We start from the raw sequence: 14,041 nt of genomic DNA on the forward strand, positions 1-14,041 counted from the left end.
TGGTCCTCAGATTTCTCAGACTTTATTCAAGGCGGTTTACATAGGTAGGCAATTTAAATCCCCGTAGGGATTTTTACAATTTGAAAGGTTCTATCTTTCAAGAAACCACAATGTTCAGATGTTTCTTTCTTGATCTGGTCGCACATTCTGGCCTCCATCCTCCCGTGCTCAGAGCAGATGGAATAGCTCGGCTCAGCTTGTCTGCTGCTTCAAGGTTGCACGGTGCCGGTGGCCTCGAACTGGCGACCTTCAGATGTTATCTTCAGGCAAATGGAGGCTCAACCCTCTAGACCAGACCTCCTGCCCTGCTGGATCAGACCAAAGGCCCACCAGCTGCCTCAGGGAGCACACAAGACAACAAGAGACCTTCATCCTGCCTGCTTCTAAAACCAGGAGGTTGCACATACCCTTCATGGCTTGTAACCTGTGAATGACTTTTCTTCCAGAAATCTGCCCAATTCCCAAAGGCATCTAGGCCGGATGACATCACCACATCCTGTGGCAAGGTGTTCCACAGGCTAATTACACACTGGGTTCCAATTGATTGAGGGGGGGGAAAGATTCCCCTTTTTCCCTGCAGTCATTGCCAAACCTCTTCATATGAATCTGAATGCCCCCGCCCGTGCTGTGATCTTGAGGGAGAGAGCAAGAATGGGAGGGTCTGCTACTTCTCTTTGCTTCTATCAGCACTTGCTCGGGAGACAAGGATGGGCAACAGTGCCTGGGGGCTCTAATGGTCAACTTTGGATTTCGAGGTGAGGCATGAACTTCAACTGGTACCAGGTGAAGTTGGTATATACTTCTATATATACTACCAGCATATAGCAGTATATACTCCTCTCCAAGGGTGGAGACAAGTGGGCATAAGAAATCCAGGAGTTAGATGCGAGAGAGACTATATTAGATTTTAGCAGCCTTCGGTGAAGGGAAAAATGTGAATCTGTTCTGCAAGTAACCTAACATGCAAACACTGAAGTCAAAGTCCACATGTGATGTGGGAAGGCTTCCACCATCAATCTGCTCCTGTCTGCCTTCTCATGGAGCAAATGTTTGTGACCACCTTTTCATCCTGTGTGAATTTAAAAGGCAGCTGGGAGAAGCATAGGGAAGGGGAGTTGACAGATTGAGCACTGGGTGGCGCTGTTTCCTACTTTTCAGAAAATAAAAGGTTTAAAAAAACAACCGCAACCATTCCAGGGTTTGGGGTTTGGAAGAGATGGGAGCTTGCCTTGCTTGGTAGGTTCTCCTAAACACAGGAGATCGAAGCAGAGGCAAAAGCTTCGACTTGGACGGGACATCTGTCTGACACCTGAAGACCGAGCAGGTGCCCTGATGGTATGCCCTACTGGGTTTTCTTAACTTTTGCTCTGAAAAATAAAAAGTGATGAGTCTAGAGCAGTGGTTCTCACACATTTAGCACAGGGACCCACTTTTTAGAATGAGAATCTGCCAGGACCCACCGGAAGTGATGTCATGACCAGAAGTGATATCATCAAGCGGGAAAATTTTTCACAATACTACCCACACTTACCCAGGAGTAAGTCCCATTGACTATCATTGTTAAAAGCACATACATAGTAGCTTGTTAAAAGTACAGGTCTGTCACATTTCCCCAAATGCAGTCACATACCGTGGTAGCATCAAGTCTAGTCTATTAAAAATAAAACACTGAAGTGAATGGGGACCCACCTGAAATTGGCTCACGACCCACTGCTGCATCCTGCAGTTGGGGGGCAGTCACAGAGGCCTCCTCAAGGTAAGTCAATATTTGTTCCCTTAACTCGGAGTTGCATTGCCCTTATGCCAGTGCTGGGACGTTGGTTAGGATTGCAGCCAACGTCTGAAAATTCTCACCTCCCCTTTCTCTCCAGCTAGCTGCCTCAAAGGATTATTGAATTGATATGTTGCTTCAGGGCCCAATCCTCTCCAGTTTTTCAGTGCTAGTGCAGCTGTGCCAGTGGGGTATGTGCTCTGTATCCTGTGGGAGGGAGGCAATCATAGAGGCTGCTCAAGGTATGGGAACATGTGTTCCCTTTCCTCAGGGCTCCATTGCTGCTGCACCAATGCTGGAAAGTTGGATAGGATTGGGCCCTCAGTGAGCTATGAACAACACTCAGTTAAGGAGGGCAGAGGCCAAGCGGTGGCTTTGGAACAGGCCAGTGCTGTCGTTAGGGGGGTGCAGGCCACACTGGGTGACACACACATGGGGACGACAACACTACTGGCCAAAATTTTTAAAATCTTGCTATTTTTGAATAATACCGTCATGTTATATAACGTTGGATGCGTAATGTCATGCAGAATGCAACGAATCAAACCATGTTTAAATATCTCTATTCTATCAAAAGTTATGGCCAAGAAAACCAACAGGGTGGAGCGATGTCGCATCGCCAAGCCCACCATCTGGGGTGTTGCCCTGCCCACTGCATGGGAGGAGGTCCATCATGTGCTGGCCTCCTGCACCTGATGATGCAAGCCCTAGTGGCACCACTGAACTGGGCTGCAGGGAGGCCAGGTGGCTGCTCAGTCTCAGCTCTCCAAAGAAGCAGCCTGCCTTCATCTGAACTGGGCCAAGATGGAGTTTTGGCTGACGTTTCAGCAGGCAAGGGAGAGGGCAGCTTTTGGCAGGCTGCTTCAGGGGCCCGGAGCTCATGGGCCAGCCCTGCCTGGATTTGCAGAAAGAAACAGTGCGGAGGAGAGGAGAGTGATAGGCTAGACCCTCTATATTCCACTATTCTCCTCCACACTTTTCTTTCACGCTCTTTCTTTCTTCCTTTCCAAATTCAAACAACAGAAGGAAGGCCAGCAGTGACAGGCTGACCAATAAAGGGGAATGGCATTTAGCATGCTTTCAGGAAATGGAAAGGATCAAGGAAGGCCCTCATAATGGAAATGTGCAAGATCCCTCAAGGAGATAAGGTGTGGGGTCAACAGTGGTCCCTTGCTCTGGCAGGCAATCATGGGGTTAACAGGAGGGCCTTAGATTACAGTGAGTGTGCTACTCAGCTGCAGCCACTTGAAGGCAAAAAGGCGCTCAGGGTTAAAGCAGCACCTGTGGGAAGGAAAAGGGATGTGGGTAGTAGGAGGATAGCTTGGAGAAAGAAAGAAAGAAAGAAAGAAAGAAAGAAAGAAAGAAAGAAAGAAAGAAAGAAAGAAAGAAAGAAAGAAAGAAACAGAATAATGGACTGAGGAACTAATGATTGAGGATCTACTGGACTAGATCAGGGGTGTCCAAAGTTTTTGGCAGGAGGGCCACATCGTCTCTCTGACACTGTGTCGGGGGCCAGGGGGAAAAAAAAAGAATTAATTTCCATTTCAAATTTGAATAAATTTACATACGTTTACATAAATGAATATATTAAAGATGAACTTATATGAATGAATGAAGGTCTTGCAATAGCTCAAGGCCTATAAAAGACCTTGCACAAAGCAAGGCTGGCCTTTCCTTTTCTGCCACTACTGCATCACAGATGTGAAACAGCAACCAGTGGAGGGAGCCCTCATCCCACAGCTCACGCGAGAGGTCAAACAGTCGCCCTCACACTGAGAGCAGTTGCCAGTGTGGGCTCCAACAAATCACCAGAAGGCCAGAGGCTCATTGAAGACTGGGAGCTCCCTAAGGGCCACATTGAGAGGCCTCAAGGGCCACAAGTGGCCCAGGGCTGGGGTTTGGGCATCCCTGGACTAGATTGATGAACTACTAGACCTGTTGACTGACAAATGGACAAATGGGTGAATGGACTTCTGAGGATTACTGGAATGGGGACTGGTGTGTAGCTGCCACACCCAAGACTGGCTGAGGACCAAGGTGTTTGCTGTGAAGGCTGGAGAGGTTGCTGGCAGGAGAGGGGAGGAAGGAGGACCTCTGCAGGTTGAACAGGCAAGCTACCCTGGTGGTGGGGTCCTTCACTGCAAAACTAGGGCCATTGTTGGGAGAAAAGGGGAACTAATTAGCTAAAGGTGGGCACAGGTTCTCTAAGCAAAGCTTGGACCAGGAATTGGGCAAAACAGCCCTGGTTAATCTCCAGTCTTGCACCAAGGAGGCTATGACCGTAAGAACATAAGAAGAGCCCTGCTGGATCAGGAGAAAGGCCAATCTATCTAGTTCAGCTTCCTGTATCCCACAGTGGTCCACCAGGTGCATCAGCAACCACACAAGACATGAAGGTTCCTGCATCCTAGTGCCCCTCCCATGCACCTGGCATTCTGATAGCCTGGAAGTGCATATGCCCAGCATGGCTTGTAACCCATGATGTGCTTTTGTTCCAGAAATCTGTCCCATCTCCTTTTCAAGGCATCTAGGCCAGGCGTCATCGCCACATCCTGTGGCAAGGAGTTCCGCAGATTAATCACATGCTGGCTAGATAAATATTTTCTTGTGCCCTGGTTCAGGGCATCTCTTGTAACCATTCTATCCACCCCTTTCATAATTTTGTATGTCTCAATCATGTCCCTCCCAGTTGGAAACCGAAGCCCCCATGTCTAAGTTTGGCTTTGAGAGTGTTTGGACAGTCTAGGGCGTATGTATATATGCCTTAGATTTGTCTAGATTCGACAAGTTTGAATCTCAACATGGCCTCTCTGCCCGGCTTGGGAACAACAGGTGAGTATTCCCAGTTGCTGTATTCGCAACAGAGGAAATTCCTTTGGAATCGGTATACTGGCCCTCAGTTCCTTCTAAAGAGGGCTTTGTCTATTCAGTGGGTATTGGGTTTCCTCTAGGAAAGCTCTGCTGAAGCTGTTTTTATTGGCCATCAGAAAGAGAAAATGTGGTCTTCAGTCTCCTCCGAAGTGGATGCCCTGCATCTGGGCTACACTGCTCCATCCTGATTGCAGAGGGGAACACTCATGTCATGGTCTGTCTCTCCCATAAAAAAGAAATACACAAAAAATGAGCACCTCGGGGAGCATAAGCTAAGCGAGAACTTTTCCATCAAGCCTTTGGCACCATACCTTAGTCCTTTTCTCTGTTGCAGTGTTTCTCAAACTGTGGGTCGGGACCCACTAGGTGGGCAGCGAGCCAATTTCAGGTGGGTCCCCATTCATGTCAATATTTTATTTTTAATCTATTAGACCTGATGCTACCATGGTATGTGCCTGCATTTGGGTGAAATGTTATAGAACTGTACTTTTTTTAACAAGCTACTATGTATATTCTTTTAACAATGATAGTCAATGGGACTCACTCCTGGGTAAGTGTGAGTAGGATTGCAGCCTAGGATTGTTAAAATGTTTCCTGCTTGATGGTTTAACTTCCAGTCATGTCGCCACTTCCTGTGGGCCGTGACAGATTCTCATTCTAAAAAGTGGGTCCTGGTGCTAAATGTGTGAGAACCACTGCTCTACTGTAACTAAACTGAAATATATGCAACTTAAGCTTCCCCTGTTTATCCTTGCCTCCATCTCCTTCCCTCTGCTGTCTCCCTTGTATCAATATATTGTAAGGCCCTTGGGGCAGGGACCTGCATATTTGCTCTGCGGAAAGTGCCATGTACATTGATGGCCCTCCAATATGTGCAACAGCCTTCCAGGGTTTTCAGACAGGGGTCTCCTATCTCACAGAGCATGCCAACCCAGAAGCAACAGCCCAATCCTAGCTAACTTTCCAGCACCGACACAGCCGTGCCAATGGGGGGACGACGACGACGCTGTATTCGGTGGTGGGGGATTAGTCACAGAGGCCTCCTCAAGTGAAGAGAACATTTGTTCCCTTGCTTGGGGCTGCATTGGCCCTGCATCAGTGCTGGAAAGTTGGTTAGGGTTGGGCGGTAAGTCCCATTCAGTTCAATGGGACTGACTCCTAAATCAGTGTGCGTAGGACTTCAGCCTAAATGATGATGTATCTTCACTCCTTACTCGGGCATCCTTTTGGAAAGATGAGCTGGGGGTCACGACTGTCGCTTTCTTTTCTCCTTTGCTGTGCTCTGATGGTCACTAGGATTTGTGGCGCATGGTTTGTCAATTTCTGGATCTCATTGACACGCCTTTGATATGGTTTTTCAATTCATGCTTGCTTGAAATGTAGAAGACAGCATACAAAATGATTATCGGGCTGGGGCATTTTCCTTACAAGACTACGTTTGAAGCTCCGCGGATATCGATGTCCAACTCTATATACAACCTCTGGGTTTCCAGAGGTAGCTGCAAGGGAATGGCAACAGGATACAGGTATCTTGTGTGGTCCCAGAAGCATCTGGTGGGCCACTGTGAGATGCAGGAAGCTGGACTAGACGTGTCCTTGGCCTGATCCAGCAGGGCTCGTGTTTTGTATTTTGAAAATAAATGTTAAAATATTTTGTGTGTGTGTGTGTGAGAGAGAGAGAGAGAGAGAGAGAGAGAGAGAGAGAGAGAGAGAGCTTGCTTTGAGAGGCTCAAGAATGATCTACATATGGGAGGCTGGTGTTGTTACAATGTCATCTAAGCCACCTTTTTGTTTGCCATCGTACCCAAATGGTTCCAACGGACTGGTGCTGGTGTTTATCTGGGAAAGCACTGAGAAGATTTGGCCAGAGTTGAAAGAGACCTGCAACACACGGTTCTCAGCCCCTTTGGGAAGCACTGTTTGAACTGTAATCCTTTCGTAGTGTCTCACATTTCTCTTTGGTTTGGATGCGGAGCCGACTGTTTGGAGAGGGAATATTTCAGGAAGTGGCGGAGGTTCAGCGGAGAGGAGCTTGGAGGGGTGGGCATGACCTCTCTCGCTCAAGAAGCCATTGCTTCAAGTTGCCCTGACTGGCATCCCGTGGGATGTGGCATCGGCCAAGACCATCCCGTTTGGCTCACAGAGGATGCTGTGAGTGTTGGGGGGGGGGCAGGGATGTGCTGATGGTGGTTCAGCCCATGTTTTGGAGAGCTGTGTGGCTCTCAAATGTTTTGGTTACAACCTTGTCCCTTTGGGCACAGTCCATCTGACTGCTTCTTCCCCACTCCTTAGTCTGTTGAAACAATGAGTCCAAAGTATAAATCCAAAGGGCTAGCCATGCTCGGCTGTGAAAACAAAAAAAGGCTGCAATTCAATGCATGCTTATTTGAGAGGAAGCCCTATTGAAGTCAGTGGGACAGAGCTGAGGATCGCACCCCATAGTCTTGCGGTATCTTAAAGGCTAATAGATTTGTGATGGCAGAAACAGCGGTGGATGAGAGTTCAGGTCATCAGATCGATGAAATGTTATTCTCACATGTACGGCAGGGAAGGGAAAACCGTTCAGCAAGGAGATCGAAAACTGTGAGAAGTGCAGGGGCCACCTCTGGGCAAAGTGCAAATGCCATTTCAGATAACGGCAACATCTATCCACGCCAGCTGTAAATAGCCAGAGCACAACCTTCCTGGCCTTGCAGTGCTGGTTGGTTCGGCGCGTAAAGGATAAGCCTGGTTGGTCGCTGGGTGAGGGTCTGTGCTTGGTCGGAGAGCCCATCTCTGAACCTGTATGTTATGGGATGCTCTTACCAGCCTGGGGGGAGAGAGAAACTACTATCAGCAAACATTCCCCCCCTCCCATTTGTCGATGGGGAATGAGAGGAGACATAGCCGCTGCGACCTATTCCACCACCAGAAAACATAGTGTGTATATGCTGTATACAGCAGAAGCAGTGACTTCATGACAGGGGCAGATCCAAGGGGGAGCATGGGTACATGCCTCCCCAACTGTTGCAGCAGTGGGGAAGGGCACCTGCCAGGATGCGGAGCAGACCAAGCATGGCTAACAACCCAGGTTTATGTGCCTGGAAGATGTGGCTCCAGAGGACAGAGTTGGAATGGGAGCCCAGGTCTATTATGCAAGTAAAGTAAATTATGCCCCTGGGGCATTTGGTGGGCCACTGTGAGATCCAGGAAGCTGGACTAGATGGGCCTATGGCCTGATCCAGTGGGGCTGTTCTTATGTTCTTAACTACAATTCCCAGGAAGCCTTGCAGGTCTCTTGTTATCTGGTGTGCTCCCTGGGGCATTTGGTGGGCTGCTGTGAGATACAGGAAGCTGGACTAGATGGGCCTATGGCCTGATCCAGTGGGGCTGTTCTTATGTTCTTAACTACAATTCCCAGGAAGCCTTGCAGGTCTCTTGTTATCTGGTGTGCTCCCTGGGGCATTTGGTGGGCTGCTGTGAGATACAGGAAGCTGGACTAGATGGGCCTATGGCCTGATCCAGTGGGGCTGTTCTTATGTTCTTAAGTAGATCAGGGCTCCAAGTTCATGCAGGAGCCCAGGTCTTCCTGCCCAGGAAACCTCAGACATGGAGGCCAAAGTTAGTCCAGGTCTACCCACCTGGAAGAGGTGGCTCCAAAGGGCAGAGTCGGAAGGGGAGGCCAGGTCTACCTGGCAGGTAGCTTCAAGTCCATGCAGGAGTGCAGGGCTGCCCACCCAGCAAATCTTGGCCTCTTGGCCATGGAGGCCAAAGTTCAAATGGGAGCCCAGGGTTACCTGCCTACTTGACCCGGGCTCTAGAGTTAAGGTAGTGCTCACCCCCCCCAACGCAAACACTGGATCTGCCCCTGCTTCATGTGCAGTAACACCCAGGTTTGATATTTGAAACCTTTTCCAAAATGACCTTAGCAAGGAAATCCACCAGGCTCAGTAGGAGGCAAACTGAGAAAGTTGCATAGAGCATACATCATCTTTCCTAAAGGCTATCTGAGACAAAGGGCCCAATCCTATCCAACCTTCCAGAGCTGATGCAGCTCCTGAAGGGGACAAACATTCCCTTACCTTGAGGAAGGCTCTGTGACCCCCTCCCAGGATATAGCACTTGCCCTGTTGACCCGGATGCATCATGTTACATTCCAGGCACAAACCTTTGCATTTCTACTCGGAAGTAAACCTCTCTGTCTCAATAGGATTTACTCCCAAGAAAGTGTGTACAGAATGGGATTGCGGCCTAAATCATTCCTCCCATGTGTTCATTTACTACATGAATCAAGTCTACCTGAAAAGAACTGGAAAAGAATTTAAATGTTCTCCTTTTTCCTTGTGAGCAGGCAGCGCAGAGCCTTCCTGTAATCAATAAATTATATGCAATATAGTTTTAAATTTTGTAATAAATTTTGTAATATAAGTAATATAGTGTTTCAATTAACTTCAAGAAATCAATATTTACTGTCATGTCCTACATTTTTCTTGGATGTCCTACATTTTGGGGTGCCTCGTCCTCTTTTGCGGTTATGACATCTGGTCACCCTGCTGCCTGATTTAGGAATGCCAAGGGGGGTGGCTATAACGGTGACAGAACCTCCCCGCATCTTGTTCAGTGATGCACCTAGCCTCATCTGCCTTGTCAGCTTCGCGACCCACCAAAAATTGCGACCCACTGGCGACCCACAGTTTGGAAGCCACTGCTCAACGCATTGTCGCTCCAGCCAGAAACGAGGAGGCGCTAGGGCCCAGGCGTGGTGGCTGCGGGGGCCGGCCGGGGAGGCAGCGGAGGGGAGGGACCCGCAATCACAGCAGCCCAGACCTCGGGCTGGTCTCCGCGCTCGCAGGCGGCGTCGGAGCCCCGCGGTCCCTGCTGGAGGCGCGGCGCTCGCGGCCGGCCATGGGGCAGCGCGGGCGCGGGGGGCAGCCAAGCTCCGGGCAGGCTGCGAGCTGCTGCTGCTGGCACCCGCGGAGCTGCGACCGCCCGCGGGGCTGAGACCCTGGCCCGGCTCATGAGACCCTCGGCACCCCCAAACTTGGCGACCCACCCCGAGAGTGCGCGACCCACCGGCGAGGCTGCGCTGGGGCGCCGCGCAGGAGGCGGGATGGGCTGACGATGCGCTCCGGACGCCGCCGCCGCCGCCGGGAGCCGCCGAGGATGCGCTGGGCGGCCGCCTGGCTCCTGCTGCTGGCGGCGCTGTGCCGCGGCTCCTCCGCCGGAGCGCCCGGCTGCCCGCTGCCCGTGCGCGGCTGCAAGTGCGTGGGCGAGCGGACCAAGGGGCTGGCCATGCCCAGCGCGGCCAGGAGGAGGGTCAGCTGCAGCGGAGAGGACCTGACCGAGCCCCCGGCGCCCCGCCGGCTGCCCAACGGCACGGTCACCCTGTGAGTAGGGGCCGGGAGTAGGGGCGGGCGGGCGTCCCACTCCTAAAAGGGGATCACACTCTGCACGTGCTCAGAGGCACACGGACATAGCCCAAGCCTAGGCGTGCCTACTCAGAAGTAAGACCCATGGTGTTCAACGAGGCTTACTCCCAGGAAAGTGTGCCTATAGGATGGCAGCTTAGAGCCCAAGCCTAGGCGTGTCTACTCAGAAGTAAGACCCATGGTGTTCAATGGGGTTTGCTCCCAGGAAAGTGTGTCTATAGGATGGCAGCCTTAGAGCCCAGTCCTATGCATGTCTATTCAGAAGTAAGTCCCATTATAGTCAATGGGGTTTACTCCCAGGAAAGTGTGTAGCCTTAATTACTTACTGATCTATCCAGCAGGATGAAGGAGTGGTTTCCATAGCTCCTCCCTGGTCCTTTTAGCCATACAACAGGCCTTTGAGGTAGGACAGGCTGAGGGGAAAGCCTCTGCCCGAGGTCACTCAGGAATGTTTTGTGGCTGAGTGGGGATTTGAACTTGAATATTTGCAGTCCAAGGGACTCCACTCAAACTGGTACACCATGCACTTCATGGTGATGTGAAACATTTTGCATTGTGCTGTCTGAGTGTACAAAGTGCATTGCACGTATTGTCTTCAACCTTTGTGGAAGGAAAATTTCAATGCCCCCCCCCCAATTTACCTTAATTTGACCTGCAGTGCAATCCTAAGCATGTCTGCTCAGAAGTAAGCCCCATCAAGCTCAATGGAACTTAGTCCCAGGAAAGTGTGCTTATAGGTTTGCAGCCTTAGAAAATATCGTTCTGGGACATTCAGTTTCCTAGTGCCAGAGTGCGTTCTTCAAAACGAACGTATAGTCTGCTTTAATGTCAGGACAGCAGTTTAAGTTGCTTTGAATGGACCGTCTGGAATTTCTCATTGGCTTGAGGGTGCATCATTTGAAAGATCTGAACATCCAGATCGGAAACATCTGAAAAGTTCTAAGTCCACCTTACTCGAAAGACATTCCTGCTTCTTACTAGGAATTGTGTTTAGGGTGTGGCTTTCATCCAAGGATGACGATCTGAGTGAAGATTACTTATGATGGCATCTCAAAGCATCAATTTGGATTTGTCTGTAAAGGAATAGTCTGGTGTCATGCATGTGCTTTGTCGTTTTGATAGCTATTTTTGCACCGCAGGCTATGTTTGCGCATTGCACATGCTTTGCCTTATGGTGGGTGGTTCCTTTCAAAAGCAGAGATGTGCTAGAGGCTGCTGAGGTACATTGTACCATAGCCACAGTTTGCTGTGGCAGGACTTCTTGCTTGCACGGAAGGGGTGGGGTATAAAACCCTGCCAGATGAATACATGAAATTGCTCTGTAAGCAATTGAGAAAACATGTTTTCTCACTGAAACGTGCTGTGTACATAGAGGATTTCAGTGCCATTGAGTTCAACAGGACTTTTTTTCCTAGGAGGAAGAATACTGAGCAATCAAGCCTAACGTTTTCAGAGTGGTCTCTGAGCATGCAAAGAGGGAATTATTTGAGGTTGCCTTTAACCACGGTCTTGTAAGGGAGAAACTGCCATGAGCATTGTAGCCCATCCAACCAATTTATTTCAGCATGAACTTCTGTGGATTATAATCTCCAGGGGAGACTTGGAATACTTCCAGAACCCATCTTGGGTTTGTTGTCTATGCACTGCAAAAACAAAACACCCCTTACCATACTCCTTGTGCGCTGCTGTGAAACCCAGAGATGTGGGAGCCTCTGGTTTCATTTACAGAGACCGTGCAAACTCATACGGGTTCCACAGCACGCGAGGAGCTTGGTAAGGGGGGGGGATGATCTGGTTCATGCTCGAGTGAGTGAAAAGCAGGTTGGTGTGGTTTTGCGCTGGCAGCAGGTTGAAGGGAGGCGATGGCAGCAGTCTTGGGGTGAAAGGCACCCCGAATCTAGTCTGCCCTCTTGGACCTCTTGCAATCTGCTGCTGATGGAGCCCACGTCAAGTGGCTGTTGGTTTGACAATCCCATATCATAAATACTGTTGATAATAATACATACTATACACTAAATAAATAAATAATGCTGTTATTATTATTATTATCATTCACTGTGGATGTCTTTCCTTCTCCAATTAATTCTGCCTGCCTAAAGTATGGGGTCAATTATGGCTGTTACGAATCCTCATTTATATAATAATGGTCACTGACTATCTCTTCAACCCAGGGCTGTCTGACATTGCTGTCTACAACTGCTTTTTGTGTCGTCGTCCCCCCTGTGTGTGTGTGTGTGTATACCTGCAGAAGAGTTCATGCCTCTGTAGTGGACCAATCAAGCTTATTCTGATATAAATTGGTTGACCTTAAAGATCCTGGGTTGCCTTTGTTGCAAAGATTAACACAGGTATCTCTCTAAACCCTGAAAAGTTAGTGAGTACACTAAGGGCACAATCCTAACCCACATTCCAGCACCAACATAAGGACAATGCAACTCCAAGGTAAAAGAACGAACTTTGCCTAACCTCGAGGAGGCCTCCGTGTCCGCCCTCCAACTGCAGGATGCAGCACATGCCCCACTGACACAGCCATGCCAGTGCTGGAAATTTGGTTAGGACTGCACTCTAAGAAAGTTAGTAAGTACACATGGCACTGCCCTGGCTGGCCCAACATTCCTGGAAGCAGAGATGGCAGGGGCAGTGGGGAACTAGTGGGTAAAATGTGGCTGAAGCTGCCCTCCAAAATGTTTTGAAGGTGCACTTTGAAAGAGGCACAGTTTGGGGAAGGAGGGTGCAGAGCGAAGCCCCAGTTGAGGGTGAGCAGCTTGACCTGTATCTGTGGTGGTGGTGACCTATCTGTGGTGGCAGTGGCGGTACCCACAAAATGGGCTACGTGCAAACAAGAAGATAGATGGATGCTCTTTTCGCTCTCGCACTGTGCCAGAAACAGGGGACATCCAATCACATTGAGTGTCGGGAGAGTTAGAGCAGACAAAATAAAATATTTCTTTACCCAGTGTATAGTTTGTGGAACTCCTTGCCACGTGATGTGGTGATGACACCAGTGCATTGAAAAGGGGATTGACGGGGCTGAAGTCCATCACAGGTGACAAGCCATGATGCAACCTCCTAGTTTTAGAAGTAGGCTACCTCAGAATGCCAGGTGCAAGGAAGTGGCACCAGGATGTAGTTCTTCTGTGGTCCTAGTTGTCCCTGAGGCATCTGGTGGGCCACTGTGAGATCCAGGAAGCTGGACTAGATGGGCCTGTGGCCTGATCCAGCGGGGCAGTTCTTAAGAAGTTGCAAAGCCTTGAAGCAAGGCTGTGTTCAGCTGCCCTCCGTGTTTTCCGTGTGGAATATTTTCCCCATCCCCTCTCTGAAACATGATGACTGCATCTATTGAGAGTGAGCAGTGATCTCCAAAGAAAACAGTTATAGTACTTCTCACTTCCTCTTGCAAAAATGGGGAGGCGGGGCCGTCTCCTTTCATAAAAATCCAACCCTTGTGCCAGTTTTCCTTTCATGGAGGAAGGAAAACCATGCCAGCAGATTTCTTTATATGTGCCTGGTTTTCCCCCCCCTCCCCTCGGTGTTTCTGCAACCTTCTACAGAACAGCCCAGTTGAATGTTGGCACCAAAATGACTAACTCTGTGTGATCTGCAGGAAGTGAATGACTTGCCTTTCGGAACGTGGCATCGCAGAAGATTAAATCAGACAGATAATGCTGCTTTCCACTGAACGAAAGAGACTTTGGGGCTGGAATGTGGTTGACACCACTGTGCTTTACGCACTGCATGTGCAGCCTTATCTGGGAGGAGCCTTCTTGAAATGCGGACTTTGTAGGAGCTCCTAGGAGTGTGCTAAAGTGTTGTCCAGTTGAATCTTCAGCATTGGGTCAGATACTACATACAGTGGGCCCTCCTTATCCATAGGCTTGGTGTCCATGGATTTGAATATATGCAGACTTTGAGCCTGTGGCTGGGCATCCTCGGAGACCTCCTGGACATGCCCTTCAGAAGCCTCCAGTAGGCTTTTTGAAAGGCACTTCCG

The 14,041-nt window shown here is 49.6% G+C and overlaps 1 protein-coding gene across 2 annotated transcripts in view; it reads left to right on the forward strand.

Annotated features, from left to right (window-relative positions):
• Nucleotides 1-9,454: 9,454 nt before the first annotated feature.
• The window catches only part of ADGRA2 (adhesion G protein-coupled receptor A2), a 105,322-nt gene continuing 100,735 nt past the window's right edge, over nucleotides 9,455-14,041 (forward strand). For both annotated transcript variants that reach the window (XM_066639806.1, XM_066639807.1), the window contains exon 1: nucleotides 9,455-10,008. In XM_066639806.1, coding sequence (XP_066495903.1) covers nucleotides 9,743-10,008 — 266 coding nt within the window. In that variant the 5' untranslated portion in view covers nucleotides 9,455-9,742. The remainder of the gene's footprint in view (nucleotides 10,009-14,041) is intronic.

The sequence above is a fragment of the Tiliqua scincoides genome, chromosome 11, assembly GCF_035046505.1.
Source record: "Tiliqua scincoides isolate rTilSci1 chromosome 11, rTilSci1.hap2, whole genome shotgun sequence".
In the NCBI taxonomy this organism is placed as follows: Eukaryota; Metazoa; Chordata; class Lepidosauria; order Squamata; family Scincidae; genus Tiliqua; species Tiliqua scincoides.